Source organism: Lates calcarifer, linkage group LG3 (assembly GCF_001640805.2).
Source record: "Lates calcarifer isolate ASB-BC8 linkage group LG3, TLL_Latcal_v3, whole genome shotgun sequence".
Taxonomy (NCBI): Eukaryota; Metazoa; Chordata; class Actinopteri; family Centropomidae; genus Lates; species Lates calcarifer.
Genome location: NC_066835.1, coordinates 16,366,824 through 16,386,698, shown reverse-complemented (window position 1 = coordinate 16,386,698; position 19,875 = coordinate 16,366,824). Strand labels below are relative to the sequence as shown.

General features: G+C 40.3%; 1 protein-coding gene across 2 annotated transcripts in view; it reads left to right on the top strand.

Moving 5' to 3' along the window:
* samd12 (sterile alpha motif domain containing 12) overlaps positions 1-19,875 on the top strand; it is a 96,754-nt gene that overhangs the window by 8,133 nt on the left and 68,746 nt on the right. For both annotated transcript variants that reach the window (XM_018686099.2, XM_018686097.2), the window contains exons 2-3: positions 11,156-11,364; positions 19,510-19,639. In XM_018686099.2, the coding sequence (XP_018541615.1) occupies positions 11,156-11,364; positions 19,510-19,639 (339 nt within the window). The remainder of the gene's footprint in view (positions 1-11,155; positions 11,365-19,509; positions 19,640-19,875) is intronic.

Below are 19,875 nucleotides of genomic sequence, written 5' to 3'. Positions count from 1 at the left end.
TTAGGGTAAACCTCTTGTAATTTAATACAGAACTACATTCTTGAGATGTGATTATTTAAATTTAAAAGCATCATAGCTTGTAAATTGTATTTATTTTCCTATTCATGTCAGACCTGCACTTCTCTAAGACTTCTAACTCACTGTGTTGAAGTGTCACCTGTAGCCTCAGGAGGCTTTGTGCTACAGCTCAACTTGAATTGTACTGACATTTGCCATTTTTGCACTTGACACAGTATTGGCACATACTCAGGCAGATGTAGGTGTTGACAGAGGGAATAGGTGTAGATTTTCCACATTTAGATCTGATGAATATGCAGATGAGGTAGGGCATAATGGTTAGAGGAGTGCAGTGTCGTCTTTTTTTAGGCAAATTCATAGCAGCATCTGGCCTCTGTTCAGGACTTTTTTTTTTTTTTTAAATGGACTGCAGCATTAACGTGACTGACATCATGGGTCCTTGTCTGTGTCACCAAACAGGACAGAACAAAACCTCCTGTATACAGCAGCTTTTTTGACCTTCATGAATTATGAACACCAGACAAATTAAACCCAAGGGAGGAGATAAATATTGCGAATGTTCCAGTCACTCATCGCTCTTTCCACCATTGTAAAGCACTTGCAGTCTTTTGTGTGCCTCGCTTCTCTCTCACAAATGTCGACCTTTGTGCTTTTTGTGAATACTCTGCAACATTTGGCACCCTGTTGTGTTGAGTGCAGAAACTTGGCGGTGTGTCAGCTCCAGTCCCTGATGACAGTGAAGTTCTCTGGGCTCCATTCTGCTGACTGATTGAAGCTGCAGATCTGAGACAGTTTGAGTGTCACTGATGTTAACAGTGGGCACAGATGGAGGGAGTCAGTGTCAGGTGAAGACAGTCATTATGTGGTGTGGTGCAGCAGTGTCGCAGAGTTGATTTTATGACATCTTTAAGGGTAGAATTGGATTGAGATTGGTTCTATTAGGAAATTCTTTTAAATGAAGCAAGACCAATAAGGTGGGAAATTTTCTAGACTTATTGGATCAAGTCAGGATACAACAATCTGGTAAAAAAAATGTTAAAAATCAGATACTAACAGGAATGATCTTCCACTTTTAGCACTTCCACACATAGTGTGAAAGCAGCTAGATAGCAGTCTGGAAGAAGTGAGGACCAAAATCAGTCAAACTGTTTGACTGTTGAAATTCTTACAATGCAAGTATTTTGAACAGTGGTGGCCATGGAGCTAATTACAATGCTACTAATTTCACGAAGCAGTTGAAGCAAAACAATGTGAATGGGTCCAACAACCGAGCTTAGAGCAACTCAGATGAAAGCTACGCTTGTGCTGCAAACATTAGGGGAATGTTGGTGTTTCTGTTAACTCCAATAATTTGATATTGGTGCTTTAGGGCATGCTTTAGCATCACTGTAGTGTCTGCACACTGTATTTGTCATACATGGAGTATATTATCTGTGATACTGGGATACTAATGCCTCAGTAAAACAGGTAGAGAACTCAAATGCATGACTCAGAGACAAAAAGTTAAGGTAAAAGCAAAAGTTTGCTGTGTCGATGGACAAAACTAAAAAGGGTTCGGACCAGACAGTCAGTCAGCACAGGCCACCAGAACAAAAAGGGCAAGTCAGGCCAAAAAACCAAAAAGAAAGGAAAAAGGTTATAACATGTCAGGCAGGAGTTGCATGATATGCAGTCTGATGGGGAACTGAAGGGAAGGGACATTGTGTATATACTCGATAGTGGTGATATTTGGAGCAGGTACACAGTTAAGTGGATGTGGAGATCAGACGTTGCGAGGAAAGTATGTGTCATGCAGATAAATAAAAGAAGGGTGCAGAGAGGGGCAGGAGATGCACCAAATTCACCTTTTCGTGTCTGATATGATTCCAATTTCCCAACTCAAGTTTATATGCTTTAACAGTTCTGATACCAGTGCAGTCTCCTTCCTATGTGGGGAACTCACCAAAATGATTTTTTTTTGTGAATTAACATGATGCCACGCATTGCTGAGGCATTTAAAAACTGTGCTGGCAGCCAACCATGATTTAATAAATGTGTCTGATTGTGGAAACATTTTTATAATGATTTTGACTTTAAGTAGTTAAAGAAACTGCATTTAAAGGGAAGTGGTTACATCGTGGCTGATCCTCAGTCTGCGATTATAAGGTACTATCAGCCCAACTGCATCTGTCCATAGAACATAAACATTTTTGCACTGTGCCTTCATGCTGATACTGTAGTTGTTTTTCATCAGGGCTGACATTGAGTTCCAATCATGACCCTGCACTGTAAGCAGCATAAATGTTGTATCTGAGCAAGCTAAAAATAGGCTGTGAAAAGTATTTGCTTATTCTGCTTGATGGTTGGTATGGAAATACTTCAGGTCTATAGTTGCTGTTGTTGCTATTTGGTTGTTAGAGCTGATGCAAACTTCACAGCAGGGAAAAGGTGAGAGACACTGCCTTAACTGATGATACAGTGAAATCACAAACTTTCCTCTGTGTCTGCAGTAGTTCCTGTCGTGGCGGCCCAATAGAGGAAGTTTGTGTCTCTTATCAAATATTAATAGATGTTACTCTAAATTAAGACAATCTATTTTTGTCCTCCTTTTACCGTCTTCCTTTGAAGCAGCGCGCCTTAACATCTTTATGCCTGGGATACATGCTTCACGGCGAGCCAAAGTGAACAGCAGTTATATTTAGCTCCTAAGTGTTTGTGCTGTAAAGTGGGTCATTTCGCCCTGTCTTTTTCTTTCCAGCTCTGTCTCACTGACTCATTTTGTCTGCCTCTCTTATTCTCACTTTCTATCGCCTTTCTACAACTTCTTTTTTTTCATCCCCTCTCACTTCGTCTCTCTCGCCTTTTTGTTTTTTTTCCTCCCTCGCTCTCTGCAGCTGAGAAATGTTCAAAGCTGCGCCTGCTTGACACAGGACCGACCAATCATAGCCAATCAAGCCCTGGGGTTGTACAGGGCAGTCTGTGAAGTTTGAACACAGTTAACTTTTGATAGGATGTCAGGGTGAATTAAGAGCCCCACAGAGAGTCTAGCTGGCTGGCTAACCCGTTACATGACTTCACTTTGATAGTTAGCCATGCAGTCAGTCCTCATTGTCTCAACAGCAGACATATGAACACATAAGCTAACTTAATGAGTGTAAATGAGACAACATGAAATATGCAGTTGTGCCAATTAAGGTTTCGTGTTAATTATATGCTGCCCCAATGTTTTGCTTTACTCGTCTAATTGCATTGTATTCCTGAATCTCTTGCCTCAGTCAGTTCACACACTAAGCCTAAAAGGACCTTGACAAGAATTCCTCCAGATGTCATGTCATGTTAGTTATGGGTCATTACATGTGTATTACAAGGCTGAGCTTATGCAACAGGCTTGAATTTAACCCTTGTTGCAGTGACCCGCTAAGCCTGCACATGGTGGAGTAAGTTAAATAAGAACACATTAAACTGACAGAGAGTAAGCTAAAGCACTAATAATCTGCATTTTACCCACAGCAGTTTGAACTCACCCCACTAATGAAGCGTGCAGTGGCAACAAATTCATTCAGCTTTTAAATCCCGTGACGACAACGAAGTTGACCCACTGACTGATCTGTTCAGTGAATGTTACCTGAGATCACCTGAGCCTCTTGAATCAGATTGCAGAGGCGGCTCATGAATTTTAATGTTGCAGGAGATGCCATAACGCAGCTCTGTTAATGACTCATGGATTCGTTGTGGTATCAGAGCAATGTCCTACTTATTTCATCGTTCGAAACAGAAACACCTAAATCGTGTGCAGCGTGAAGTGGAATACCTAGTCAGCTTACATAACCATGTGCTCTCAATCCTCAGAAAGCAGCAACACCCATTCTGTCTGACACCTAAAAAAAAAAAAAAAAAAAAAAAACGGGCTTCAGACTGCTGCAACACATGACACCTAGATTTCACACAGCCTCTCTCGCTCAGCAGAACATAACATTAACTTGTTAAATCCTACCCTTTGTTTTTGCAGCTCCACTTAAACTCAAGGGCTTTTTTTACTTCATAGACTTTTGCTGAGGTGCCCTTGAGCAGCACAATTAACTCTTCACTGCTTCAGTGGAGCTGCTCATTGGCCAATACTAGATCCATGTTAAAGCGAGGAAGTAAACTTCAGTTGTACTCCAAAAGACCTGCATCTGCTCAGCAAATCTGGTATCTCCAGCTGACATTTGCGATGCAAAAAGTACGTATTGATGTTTAGGGCTGGGACTATGTGAAATTTTCCAATACCGATGCTGCTGCAATACCTGAGTTTTGGTACAAATATGAAGACAATACTTTCTTTATACCTGCTATGCTACCTAACTTCTCTAATATGTTCCATAAAAATAAGTAGCATTTAAAGATCCTAGCTTATAAAACTGTGTAAAATTTAAAACACTTTTTTATTCAAATCAGGAACTGACTGATTAAAGAATAAGTAAACAAGATTAACGCACATTTAGTCCAGGATTTTGGCGCTGATGGCACTTGACAGTTTGCAGTACTGCTATGCACACATCTTGATAACTACCAAAACATACTCAGATTTGATACTCTGCCTTAATGTTGTATTGATTGCTGCTGTTAATGGTCAAATACAAAGACTGTGCTCTTTAGCAAATTCATTAGATTCAAGCTAAGACCCCGTGAGAGACTTTTGTTCTGAAGGGCTTTGAAAAAGAATTAATGAGAAAGAGGCTCATCCATACATGCACATCCTCTCTGTCTCTTGAATTTAATCTCACTGAGCAGTGAGCTCTTCCTACAGGCTCCTGTCCAAAACATCCTTTACTCCAGGCGATGTGCCTCTCTTGCTGTCTCTTTCTACCCTTCAAAGATATTCTAATTAGTACTTTAGTGAGCGTGTAACAAGGATCTGACTGTGTCTTCTGTCCCCCACTGATGGAGATACTCTTTCCAAGGTCTTCAGGGTAGACAGCTGAGCAGATGCACTCTCCTCACACATTCACACACTCTTCTCACATTTGTTCTAATTTGGAGAATAGTGGATGGACTCAGTTGACACCCCATGTCAATTTGCTAGGTTTGCTGTTTCCTCAGAGCAGACTGGGTGAGAATCAGCAATGCATGTGGTGTTAAAAAGGCTATTTTGCAGTTTGTGTGTGCATCTTTGTCTGTGTATGTACATGCAGGCTTGTGTAGAAATTCCATGTATAGTGGATACATACATATTTGTACATGTGTGTATGCCTGTGACTGCATGACAGATGGAGGGAGCTGACCAGCTCTGTGAAATATATGTATCAATCCATAAATGAATCCCCTAAACTGAATTTTCAGTTTGAGTTTTTTTTTTTTCCCTCAGTCATGTGACAGGGGCTGATTTCTGATTCAGCTCCAAGCTACTGTTAACATATAAAAAGAGTAACAGCTGCGTGGATGACTGAAATGTCATTATGCTAAGATCCTGCCAGTTTTGGTTCCAAACCACCTCTTCAAATTCCCAAGAGCGTCTGTTGGCACAGTTGGTTTGGTACGGGAATGAATGTGCCCACGTCCTTCCGATCCTGTGTGCATGACTATTAGCGGCTGGTGATTAGCATCACCTTTTTTTGCTAAATGTCCTGGAAGCAAGCAAAAGACTGAAGGTCTCATAGCTGCAGTGCAGAGTTTGTACATTATCCAGTCATCTGGCCTGGCTTACCCTGCCCTCTTTCTCCAGGCTTTGTTTCTGGGTCATACAGTTGATTCTACTCACAAACAATTCATTCTGCTCTAGTTTGAGAATCAGCCAAAGAGAAGGAGATCACTATGAGCCTGAGCGCCCACACAGAGGAAACTTCACTTTTGATTATGGACCCACTACTGGTTTCACTTTGAACCAGCTTGTGCTGTGAAACACAGGCTCTGGGGTTAGCGCAGAAAAGCGGCGCTTGGTTTCTCCCATTGCCCTAGTTTGAAACATGCATTTTCTTTCAACTGCTTTTTCTGCCTTTGGTGAAATTTTATGGGTAGATGGGGAGACATGTCAGCTCTAATACTTGTATAGAAATTATTTCCACCCCTCTATTAACTCTATAGAGTGTAGCAGTTAAAGGAATTCACTTTGCCCTTCAGTCATATGACTTCATTAAAACTCACAGTTTAGCCAAGTAACAGAGCAAACATATGTCAAGCTGCAAACAAGTTATACATCTGACACAGTGAGCATAACCCCCTAAATTATTAATGACTTCAGTGTGATCTGATATTGTTCTCAGCATTGTATCTGATTTATTTTCAATCAGTAATCATTGATTTGCAACACGCAGACTAAAGTAATGTGGATTACGCAGAGTCAGTCTTCATGTTTATGCTCAGGTTTCTAGTGAACGTTATAGATACAGCCGTGGTTCTAATGTGAACACTGTATTTATTATTCTCTGAAAAGGCTGATGTAGCTCATGTTGTAATAATAGCTGGGGCAGTGGTAGCCAAAAGGTAAAAGAAGCAGACTTAGGACCAATCGTTGTTTTGATCCCTGAACCCAGCAGGATAAATCTGGATGGGTAAAGTGAAAGAGCTGTGCTTGTCCTCCAACACCACTGAGGTGCCCTTGAGCAAGGCCCTTAACCCCCAACTGCTTCTGTGAGAGCTCTGTGGCTGACAGATTCAGATACGGGTCTGTGTGACTGTGTAGCTGTGAACAGGGTCCTCTCGTAAAAGAGAGCCATGAACATGTCAGCAAAGCTTCCCTGTCTAAATAGGCTCCATACTCTGTAGTCTCTGTGTGAGAGCTCAATAAATCCTGATAGCTGGTTGAGATGCAGTCTTGGTGACAGAGATGCTGAAGGTTCAAATCCTGTCTGGCTATGCAAAATGTGTTTTTTTTTTTTTTTTTTTTTTTTTCAGCAGTACTCGTCTGGCCCATGCTCCCAGCGTGATGATAAAAGACGAAATTGATTAAGCTGTACATCCTGATAACCTGCTCCTCCACATGCAGATGTACACAGTGTTCCTGTCAGCTGGTATTTTTCAGATTCGATTGGTCGGTAATGGCTTCTTGTTTGAAACCATGTCCAGTAATTAAGAGAGACAGCGTTATGTAAGACTAATCCAATTCTTTATTAATCTTCATCTCGGTAATAGGAATGCATTTTCCTGTGCAGGGACGGAGCTATTCTTTAACAACTCCATGTGAGCTCCATTCATTTTCTCCCCTCATTTCCCCCCATTTTACTGAATCTCATTGAGAGGAAAAAAAAGTAGTGAAAGGAAGCAGACATCCTCCCTCATCTATCTCTCTTCCCTTGCGATGCTTGCACGGCGCATGTCAGGGAGGAGAGAAGAATGTAATGGTGCTATTTATAGTAACTGTTGCCGTAAAAAAAAAAAAAAAAAAGCATTTCTCTATCTCCAAGCCCCCCATCCACCCACCCTTCCTCCCTTTAAAGGATAGAGAGCATTGCAACTGTTCTACCTCTCTGCTGTGTTCCTCCACTTCCCTAACCCCTCTTATCATCTTGTCATCCATCTATCCCTCTATCCCTTTAGTCCATTTGTACCATTGTTCAAATGCTCTCAGCGAAAGATATATAATTCATTTCTCCTACAGAGTGGTTGCACACCAGTCATGAATTGAGTCAGGGGTGAGGAGGAAGAGGGGAAAGAGTGAGCTGGGAGGAGAGGAGAGAGGAATAAAGAGGCAGTGAGAGCGAGCAATGCTTCGTGCTACGCATCTCAAGTTGGCTTTGTTTAAAACAAGGACCACTCGTGTGTTCTCTCTAAGGTTTAAGTGGGGCATATCAGGGCTTCTGTTTTTTTTTATCAGGTATCAAAACAGAGCAGGTCTGCAGCTGTGCCATGCTTATGATATTACTTTATGATAGCAAAATACAGTTAATCTGTCTACAGTTAAACCCTGTTAGAGTAATTCTGCTAAATACTCTTTTGAGTTTGTGCAAAAAAACTCTGAGTTTCTAACTTTTTTACTCAATTAGAACAGAAGCATTATCTGCAAATATACTTAAAGTATCAAAATAAGAGCACTCCTTATGCAGAATAATGTCCCTGTGACTTATATTATTAAAAATAACATTATTAGTTTGTTTATAATGATGCATCAGTGCATAAAAAGTAATTTACTGTTGTAGCTGGTTGAGGTGGAGCTAGTTTTCCACTAATTCTTTCATATACAGTTAGGTAGTTTAAATAGCCTGTATATAGCATTAACAGCTGGTTTACTCACCAGTATAGAAGAAACTTTGCAAGTTCAGCATCCAACTTCATTCCCTCAAGTCACCAAGAACTGTCTCCAGAGGTGGAAAGCAACAGCAATGTTTTGCTTCCTCCTCTATCACTTTTTTCCTCTACTGAAGTGAGCATGCTAACCAGCTAGCCTCATCCTGTCTCGCCACTTTCTGTTAGCAACTCACCGTAGCATCCAGATTGCCCAGAAGAAATAGCACTGCTCAGAGTTGTACTAACCTCGTGTTGTAAACACAATGATAGCTGCAACTCTTGGCAAGTGACCATCACCACCTACAGATAAAAAAACAGCAAAGTTCTCCTACATTGTATTCAACACAAACTAGAAATATTTAAGTAAAACCTCAAAATTGTACTTGAGTACAGGACTTGGGTAAATGTATTTTCCAACATTCAAACAGTGAGATATACAATGAATTCAGCAGCATAAATTCATATATCTCCAATTTGATTCATCCAACCTGTGCAGGGTTAAGTGCTGTGTGACTGTGTCCTGTGTCCCTAAAATAATCAATGAAAGCAAAATTTGGCCTGAAACATTTTCAATGCAGCTCAGAGAAGAAGGTGTGATTTACAGTCGTGGGAGGAGGATGTTTCTCTGAGAGGTTTTCTTTGACAAACAGTGCATTCAAACAGTTCACTGAATCATACTGAGTTTGTACTCTGTTTCCCAGGTGTACAGCATGTTGTCTGAGGAGGACAGGAACACCTACAGTAGCTTTCACACTCTTGCTCCTGTCATATGGAATGACAGCACAGATGTTGTTCTTGTTGTTATTGTCTTGTTTCAATTGGTTCTGAACTGTGTCAGAGTTGCTGTAATTGCTTGGTGACAGTGGCCTGAAATAAGTCCATAATTGGCTGTTTTCCTGGGCCTGCTGCTCGGCCAGCATACAGACTGAAATATTTGTTTGGCCGATGTATGGATGTCATTTTTTCAAATGCCAGCCAGTGCCAATTTGTACATCATGGACAGGCAGGGACATTCAAAAATGTATTTGTCATAGACATTTATATGATTCACTGCCTGAAATAGCATCTGCTTCTGACATGTTCAACTTCAATCAGAGTATTTTGTTATAGACCATTAATATATGTGCTGCTGTGTTGTGTTTTCAAGTTCAGTCATTCTTTTAGACCATTAAGCAAAGCTGAATGTGCAGCTCTGAAAAACATTTCTTTGACCTGTAGTCTGCAGCTGCAGTAGAAACCAAAGCAGCCTTCAGGTGTGATGAAAAGGGTCTTTGGTTTACCATTCCACATAAATGAGCCAGCAGTGTGAGCAGATTGCATGATGACAAATGGCCTATTTCAGTGACACCTCACAACTCACTGCTAGCTGTCGCTTCTGTGCCTGCATCACTGCCTGATGAGACAAAAATAGGGCCTGATCCTGACACTTTCTATGAAAAACAAAACTAAAAATAATCACGTTATGGTAGGAAATGACAGAGTAATATGATACAAGTTTATAAGAAGTAATATAAGCCTTACGCTGTTTGTCCTTTGTCTTTTGAATGCTACAGTTTATAATGTAAAGCCTCAAAGCAATATTACCCTTACACAGGCACAGTATGAATTAATTCAGTGGATTTAAATTGTCTGCCTGAGACTTGAACTTGACTGGCAATTTGTCATTGCAAAGAAAGATTTACATTTGTAAAAATGTTGATCTGCCATCCAGGCCCAGTTTTTTTTGTTCTTGGCTGAAGATGATACCTGCTGACGTAGCACTCGGCTGTCATTCTTGGGTTATGATGGCACAAGGTCAAGAACTCCATCACCATAAAGGGACAGTTTTGAAGGCTGTAGCATAGCTACATAGTAGTTCTGTCTTTTGTGTTGTGAATGATCAAGATTGCAAACTTCATGCAAGTTAAAATCTATGCAAACACACTATACCTGATTTGTATTTGTGTAGTCTGGATCTGATATGTATATATACATGTCTGATATAGACTTAAGCTGTGTCCCAATTCCATACTGTATGCTAAATCTGGGTGTTGAATAAATTATGTCTTGACACCAGAAAAGTGACGAAATAATCACAGATGCTTAAATGTATATGCCTACGTAATTCACTTGATTTTTGTCAGGGGAGACTATTGTTTTACATTGTAATGCACAGCAGAAAAACAATGAACAGCAGACAGTGGTGAGACAGCTCCAGAAATATCTTTGTAAGTAATTTGGAGTTCTATCTTTGTTAAAGGTCGGCAGTCTAACGATTGCTGAAGAGCAGCCACTTTGGCCCCAAGTCACAATGACAAGATAATGGTAGATGCTAAAATGGTGCTTAACAGTAACACAACTAGAGAGTAAGGTGATTGCAGCAAAACTCTTAGGTGTGTTAAACTGGACAAGGGTGTGATGTTTACATGAATTTATCTCCCACCACATTACTTTATTATTACTTGCTGCTTGCTGTCATTTGATGGTTAAATACTTTGAGTTTATATGCATTTTCTGCAGAAACAGTATACTAGATTACACGCTGTATTGTATTTGTATGGAGTATTGAATTGAGACGCAGCAACTCATCCACCATGTATCAGTATTTGCTGCCATCTGGTGGAACCTTTGCAGTATAGCATTCATTTTGGAGAACTGAGGAGTGATAAAACATGCATTACTCAAAACATGAAATTATAAAGCAGTTGGAAAGCACATAAATATGAGATCCTTTAAAAGTCTTCGTGGGATATCATTTAGCAGATCATATAGTGCTGTTTTGGTAGCCAAAAGTGCTGGAGAGCCTTCATATTTAAACATTTCTACAGTTAAATACAACATTGATGTCAATGTCAATTCGGTATGAAACTTCAGGATACATAAAAATATACTTGCTCATTTCAGAAAAAAGAATTGAGTGCAGTTTAATACCCTTATCTTTGCTCATCAAGTTGTCTTTGCCTTCTTGTCCACGCAGCTGTTCACTGCAACCTGAGCCAGAATGGCATCGACCACCAGATGTGCCCGGAGGATATGACATCGCAGCTGGAGGAAGAGGAGGAGTCCGTGGACGCAGGGGCTGTGCTGCTGGACGACGACAGCCCGAGCTACCATGATGTCAGCCCCCCCATGTACCAGCGCCGCTCCCCACCACACCGCTCTGTCTCTGAGTCTGAGCTTACACGGGTGAGAGCTGATCCCAAAACACCCTACACAGTGCTGGCATCAAGTGCTAGTCTAGTCCAGACAGCATGGAAATCAACTTTATACCTGTGCAGTTCACATCCATCACAAATGATTTAATATCTTTAGATTTCATCAGACTGCTCAACTCGAAATAACTGACTGAAAAACAGCACTTTGGTAAATGAGAATGAGAAATTTGAAATTTGCTGTCTGAGGCAGAGATGTGTACATTTTCTATTTTATAATGGCATCTTTCAAATTACTCCGAATTAATCTAAATTAGATAATCCTGATGAAAATTGTTCCTTTAAACCCAATCATGTCAGTGTCCTGCCATAGTGTCTCATAGTGTGCATGAAGAAATCAAGTTTAGCAATTCAATCTACTGCTTAATGTGACACTGAATGGTATCTTTAGAGTTAGTCACTTGTTGACTACTGATCATTCTTCACTGGTTACAGGTTGACCAAAACTATATGCTGTGTCTTAAACTATCCATCCATCCATTACTGCTTATTCTTAACAATCGTGGGGGACTGGAGCCAATCCCAGCTGACATTGGGTGAGAGGCAGGGTACACCCTTGACAGATCGCTAATCTATCACAGGGCTAACTTATATAAACATCATTCACTCTTACATTCACACATACGGGCAATTGAGTCACCCTACACCTACCCTGCATGTCTTTGGACTGGGAGAAAGCCAGAGTACCTGGAGAGAACGCAGGCACAGGGAGAACATGCATACTCCAAGCAGAAAAGCCCTGGGCAAAACAGAACCTTCTTGCTGTGAGGCGGCAGGGCTAACTACTGTACCACCGTGCCACCCTGTCTTGAACTAAATAAGGGAATTCTCTAATCTAGTTTAAGCAACATAGGGTATATGTCTTATAAGCACCCCCTGGCATAAAGTATGAGACACCTGCAAAAATAGTCCTGAACCCAAAGGACTGGTGATGGGATACATTTTTGGAATGTATATTTCAGTCAATTAGGGAATACAGTGAAAATTTAAATAAGTCAGATTATTTAAGCTCTATTCTGACAGGTTGAACTTAGCATTTACTACATGGCTGTAGACTCTAGTGCTAATTTGATTGTTTTTGTGGTCAAATCACAATGTGTACAAAAACAGACATCCTTGTACTTTCCACATACAAAACAAATCAGCCATCCACTTAAATACAATAATCCCTATGTTCCTTTTCAGTTCAAACAAAGACTTTAACAGGGAATAAATAAGGAAAGACAAGCTGTTGTTTCATGCCGCGACTCAACTCTTCCTCAGTGTTTCTGATAATAGATCAAAGGACCCATCATCAGCAACGCAGAATAAATTCCTTACTTCCTCTCCAGAAATAGGCCGTGGTTGGGACAGTGGGAGGAGACCGGCGTGATTGCTCCACACTCTCATATTCTCTTTTCTCTGTGTAAAATCTGTGGTAATCAGCTGTCAGTCAATGCAAGTGGAAGTCCTTTGAGTCAGACACAGTCCTCTATGTAAACTCTGGATCCTGAGCCTTTGAAATACCAGACAGACAGCCAGGCATTGGTTCAATTAGTGCAGACACACACATACAGTAGACGCACTGGGGATGCTCTGTTCTTTCTGGATTGTGCAGTACCTGTAAGTTGATTAGAGACCTAGAGGAGGTAATGTATTAGCTGAAATAATGTAACGGCCTGGGTTTTCAGTGTTGTGTGTCTGAGTGAGATTACCTCTTTGAGAGAAATGCAATAGATCAAGTGCATAAAGACTATAATTACATAGGATGGCAATTTATTCTATCATGCAATACAGCCACGGGGCAGATAGCATTATTAATGCTTATAGGATCTGAGCTTAATAAAGTGCTAAAAATAGAGGTTTGCTGAACAAGGCATATTCACAATACTGTTAAATGTTGAAGTCAGAATGAAAAAGCAGTTAGAGCCTCTGCAGCTTCAGTAATGTGACATTATTTCTGGGTGAAAGGCAATATGTGGGCCTGTTACATTTGATAGGAAATGTATGTATATCTACATGCCTCACAGTTTAAGATGAATCATGAAAAATATTGTAACATTTTACAGGAAGACAGAAGAGAGGGTTTTAATATCAAAGCAATGCAAAATTATTATGATTATGATTATTATTATAAATATTGGGCACATACCAAGAGCAAAAACTGAACAATGAACACATGGACACTTGGAAATAGTGTTTGTCATTTCACTGCATCTGTAAACATTGTTTTTATCTCTGTAAATGTGACAATATACCCATCCTAAATTGTGGTACAGCTCATAGTACTGTTTACTGCATATGCCTAAGTGTCTAGTGGTTCCAAGACTTTACACAGACAAAAGAATAGATTGATCTTTCACATTAAATGATATTTCACAGGTCAATTTGAACTAAACCAATGTCTGTAGAATGACAGTCATGCAGGTGTTACAAGGGCTTAGTATCGATGCTAGAGTCAATGTAATACCTAAGTTTGATATCTTACTTTGAAAAATAGTAAAAGTAAAAGTTTTTCTATACATTTGATACCAGCTTTCTGTTCTTGATACTTTACAAATTTGACAAATGACAAATTTTGGTTGATATCAAAAAAGCATTAATGATTGATACCTGTAAAAATATCCTGTAAAATTTAAAATAAAAAAAACCTCAACATTCAAGACAAAAATCTGGTTTTCATGTTGAGCTGAAGTGCTTATTTTAATGATCCCTCAATTAGCTCATAATAAATGTGAAGATGTAATAAATCCAGACCTCAGTGCCAGTCTGTGGGAAGGCATACTGTGGGTCATTTCAGTTCATCATGTCAGCAGTTAGTGTTAATTTTTTAATATTGGATTAAAGCTGAGTCCTGCGCCTGGCTGGATTTGTAATCGAGCCAAGGCTTAGCCATAGATTAAACATGAGGCATAAAACAGCCATTTAGACTCAGTGGATAGCCATAACATCTATAGCAAATCAGCTCATCTCAGTTGTAATCAATATCAAGCCCAAGGTGAATATATTTTGTTTGGTGTTAACACACCCTGCAATGCTTTATGGACCCTGCTGAATCCCAAGGTCAGGGACTGTGAAGAGGTCTTGTGTACTTTCTTTGATGTGCCTGAGTAAAGTTGGCTCTGCCTGTAAATCCAATTTCAAACAGAGGCTCCTTATGAAGGCTTATTAATTTATCCAGCATAGCGTGTTATTTTCTGTCAGCCATCCACGGCTCCCTGGACTTCACTCTGCCCTATCCACGCACACACACGCATACACATCGAAGTATCTCGGTCTCATCCCCATTCCTGTATGTAACAGATTAATTAATACAGGGAATTTTCATCTCCTGCCAGCACTGGCCGAGAGAAATAGAGCGAGGCAGAGAGAAAAGAAAGTGAGAAAGAGCATGCCAGAGCTGTTAATTAGCTGTGCAGTGGAGATAGGGCGGACGACACAGGGCTCTGTGTCTCAAACAGCCATTCACTCAGTCAATATGACGCTAATGGCAGTAGCCCTCAAATTCTCAGCGCTTTTCTGCCCAGTCACATTCAGAAGTGGTAGCAGTGTTTAGTTGTGACACTAGAGGGAGGTATATAACAGTGAATCTTACTCATGTAATGTAAGCATGTTCAATATATAAGGAAGGGATCCCAGTCAAATGCAACCTTGCAGTTTCTGTGGTACTCTTAAAAATAAACAAACAAGAAAAAACTAAGAATAAATGGGGAAATGTCCCAGCATCTAGTTATGGATATGAACAGGTGATGAATGACAGTTAAACTGGTGAAATATACCTTCATTGGAGAATTTATAACTGTTGAAAATACTTGACATGAAAAAAACTTAAAGTCATAGCTACATTATCACATTCGTGATACAGTTATTGATGTCTATACTTATAGAACTAGTGATTACTTGGTATGCACATTGTTAGTATATATCACTTGTTTTATGTTAAACTTGATGACAGTCGACAAAACACAGACTTTAACACAGGAACTCAGTTGTACCATATAGCACATAGAGTGTTGGAGTGACACTCCATGACCACAACATACAGTATATGGCAGTAAGCTGGGACTTGTTGCATTTTCTGCATCCTGTTTTACTTTGCTTCGATACAGTCTTTTGCAGAGTTTACTATTTTGAAGCTTCTCCTTGCAGCTGTTTTTAAGATTGCTGAAAAAAAATTCTTCTCAGCTGAGCTGTCAAGAGGAAATTATGTATAAAATTGTTCATAAGACAGCTAATTAAAAGTTCACCATTTTACATTTAATGAAAACTATAGTATTTCCCTTAATTTTCCTTCATACACTAACAGAAAACATGTAGAAAAACTGACTGAAATTACTTCCTTTCTTTAAATACTAGACTCTATCATGCGTTACCTCTCTTGTCTTTGAAAAGATCTGAAAAGCAAAGTTACATTACACCACTAGGCTCTTTTAAGTTTAGTTAATTTTATGTCTATATAGAAACTGAGCTTGATGCACTTTGGGGAGTGAGATCTCATATTGTTTTCCTTAAGCTGATTGTACAGTGAAATGGGATTGTATCGAGGTTTTTCCTTTTTTTTTTTTTTTTTTTTTTTGAACAGCCGTGTTTTATCCAACAAACAATATTGTTCCTAATGAAGGCTGCCAGACAGCTGTAATGGTTCAGCACAAAAGCTGCAGCTCTTGTGCTGTCAAAGAGCTATTGAATATTTTGCCCATGTACGCATTTATAGAATAAATGAACTCTGCCCACTTCTTTTGTCTCGGGAAATATCCAGGTTCAATTTTAGTTATTTCTGGAAAGTAAACAAAACTCTTAAAAAATGATAAAAATCTATTTGACATTACGAGGTCTTTGTGGCCAGTTTAATTCTAAATACAGTGAATTTTTGATAAAGTAATGTCATTATACTGCTACGTGCTAATTGCTGCCGTAGTTAACATATTAATTGAGTGTAAAGCCATTTGACCCTACAATCAACCTCCGAATCTTGGAGTCAGAGTGAAAATCATGACACGAGGGGGTTGCATTTCTCCTTAGAAACAACTCCTGTTGTACACAATACCACTGCCAAATTCACACTCTGGGTCACATGGTGTTTGTCTCTGGAATGCTTTTCAGTGCTTTTAATTCCCAGCTCTTTTTGTATTCCAACACTGTCTTTACAAAGGGGCCACGTTATTGCCTCTTGATTAATTTAGCTGAGTACGTTCATATTGGATCTTTAAATGCTTATCAGTGTTCGTGTGATTACATGCTTCATTATGTATGTAATAGTTTTCCACTGTGGTCGTTAATGTGTGGATGTTTATTTCAGACTCTGGTTCATCTTAGGGTTGTGCGTTTTCCCCAAAGGCTTTATTCTTTCTCTTTAATTTTTGAGGTTGTCCTTGCTCTGTTGCTAAGGTAACGTGAAGAATACTGGGAGCTGTACTGGGCTTTCACGTATCAATTAAAGCCAAGGACAGCGCAACGCTGAATGTGTGTTGGTACATATGGCAAATTGATGGTCTGTGTGTGTTTATGATTGTGCTGCATGCATGTGTACATTGCATTCATGTGGTTTTTTTTCCAAGTGTAGTGTATGACTGAGCGGCACATAAACAGTGTGTGTGTGTGTGTGTGTGTGTGTGTGTGCGTGTGCGCGTGTCCCAGATGTATTCCACTTAGAAATAAAGCAGGCTTCTCCTCTCACCCCTGTGCTGTCAATCAAATCTCTAATTGGCCCAGAGTCTCTTGAACACAGCTCTTTGAGCATGATTGTACTCCTGTTTTCTTCTCTCTGCTGTTTTCCCTCCACCCTTTGGCTCTGCTGACTGGCTGGCAGGCAGGAAGGCACCGACTCGCCTATTGTACCAGCCCCAGGAACACAGCTATGGGCTAAATCAGTGCAGAATGTAAAACACAGATGGCCATTGACTCACAAATGGGTTCATGGAAAATGAGAGAGTCTCCCGTGTCAAACTCTGCTGAGTCCACTCTGGAGCAGTAGCTTTTTTTTCCCCAGTCTCCTTCTTTATTCCTCTGCCTCATCTGTCAGTCCAGCCATCCTCCACACTCCCAGCCTCCTCATTCGTTCTCTCCTGCTAGTTCTACTCTCCCAAACTCTCCTTTTTTCACATGCTCTCAGCACACACTTTCCTCTCGTTCTTGTTTTTCACTCTGTCCCTCACTCTTTCCTGGCCTCCCTCTCTCTGGTTTGTCGCCTCAGGCTCCTAGTTGGGGTTAATTAGCATTGGGTTGAGCTGTGTTTAATGGTTAATGTGGTTTCTTCCTGTGATACACCCCCCACCCCCCATTTAGCATGTATCCACACAGGCTGCCAAGCAATCGCATTAAGACCACTGGCCTCGCCTACCTGCCTACCTGCTTGCCTTGGCTGTCTGTCACTTCGCCTACCTGCAGGGGATATAGACCATATGCCCAAACCAGCATGTACATCTCCCCCAATTTCTTTTTCTCTCTAGGATGCTAGATATAGAGTGAGTGGGAAGGAGCAGCGGAGAAGCACAGAGAAAGAGAGAGTGAGGCAGTACCATATAATAAGAAACAGGTGAGAGAGAGAGTGGGAGATAGGCAAGATGAGAGCTACAATATGTGGGGAGAGGAAGTGAGAAAGACAATGTGATAGATCTGACAGGGACAGAGTGAGATTGAATACGCAGGAGAGATGAGAGATGGGGGGAAGGAGCGAGAAGGCAAAGCAGAGGAAATGCTGCCAGTACCTGTTATTCTGCTTTCTTTGGGTGGGGAAGAGAAGGGCTTCCATTGCTATGCCACACCACACTGCAACCGAAGAGCATGCTGAAGTGGAAGGGAGTGGATGTGAAATTTTAATCACCTCTCTCTGTTTGTAATTTTAGTAGCCCCTCAATCAAAATCAAAAGCATTGCCAGCACTTTCAAGAGCGATCCATTGGCAGGCTGCTACCCTGCCTGTTGTTGAAGTATTTCAACTAGAATGTGAATCTTGCAACCAGAGTACAATGCAATACAGATAGGTGTGTGTGAATATAGGTATGTACTGATTATACTGAATATAAACTACTCAATAAATGTCATAAATTTGTGCAGCTGGATTTAATCTTCACTCTCTCCACACTGTTTCAACTACATCACTGGAGTTTTTGACCTAGTCCAGCTTCTCCATGTATTGATTGTATGTCTTTCACTACCATAATGATACATTGCTCTGCCAGCTGCAGAAAGCATCATTGCATACCAACAGACATTTGGTGCTTTTAGCAACACTAGCAGCGTGTAAGTTGGTAGGTTAGTAGGTTGGCCCTTCACTTTGGTTCAGATTTACATATTTCAACAAGTGTTGTATAGATTGCCATGAAAGTTTGTCAGACATTCTTGACGCCCAGAGGATAAACCCTAATGGCTTTAGTGATCCCCTGACTTTTCTTCTTCTTCAGTGCCACTATGAGGTTGTGGCGGTTTCTCAAAGCTTCCCATGACATTTAATGCTAGGCAGATGCTGTGCACATTTGCCTGATTTTAAACCCAAATCGGTCATCCCAACAAATTTTAGAACTTCTTCCCTTATGGCCAAAAAGACAGACCATATTGTCCACATCTTCCCAGTCATCTGGTCTTGGTCCATATTCTTCTTTTGCCCTTCTTGCTTTGCACTCAAAGTAGAATTATACAAAACAACTGCCTTTTCTTTTTGTCATCTAAAATGAATGACTGTGACTAATTAATTGAATTGTAAGTGTGAGCATGAACCTAATACTTTTAGGTCATGTATAACAGTTGATTAAACATGTAGTGTGAGGTAACACAATGTGCAAGACAAATACAGTCATACAGCACAGTGTCTGCCCAGGAGATTTTATAATAGTCTCTTTATTGACTATCCTGGCATTGTGTGTCTTCTTTTTACTTTATAAGATTAATACTTTATTGATCCTTGAGGGTAAATGTCACACAGCAGCTAGTAAATATTGGATTACAAAATCAGTCAGATGGAAGGCTAAAACCCATTAAGATGTCAGATAGATTAGTTAGTTACTGCTTCTAAATAGTGCATTCCTATTTTACTCACAGTTGTACATAAAGGCTCTCCAAACAGAAACAGCAATTGTGCTACAGTGCAACAAGTTTGTAAAAGAATGGTTTCTAACTGTCTATGTTGTGTGTCTGTTAAACAGCCAGGGTATGTAAAGCTGTCCAAGCCAGTGGCCCTGTGGACCCAGCAGGACGTGTGCAAATGGCTGAAGAAACACTGTCCTAATCAGCACCAGATCTACAGCGACTCCTTCAAACAGCACGACATCACAGGTACTTTTTCTGCACTTATATGTACGATGACTGTGATGGAAGGTTGTTATCATGTGGGTTTGTACTGTAGTGGTTGTTAGGTGATAAGGGATATAAGTTAACAATCTTGTGGAGAGCTACGCATGATAACTCACACTGTGGGTCAGTATCTTTGTTTATCAGTTCCAGTACATTGTTTGTTACTTTGTTCTGAGGTTGTCTTATCAGTTTAAAAGAATTCATTTCGGTGACACTGG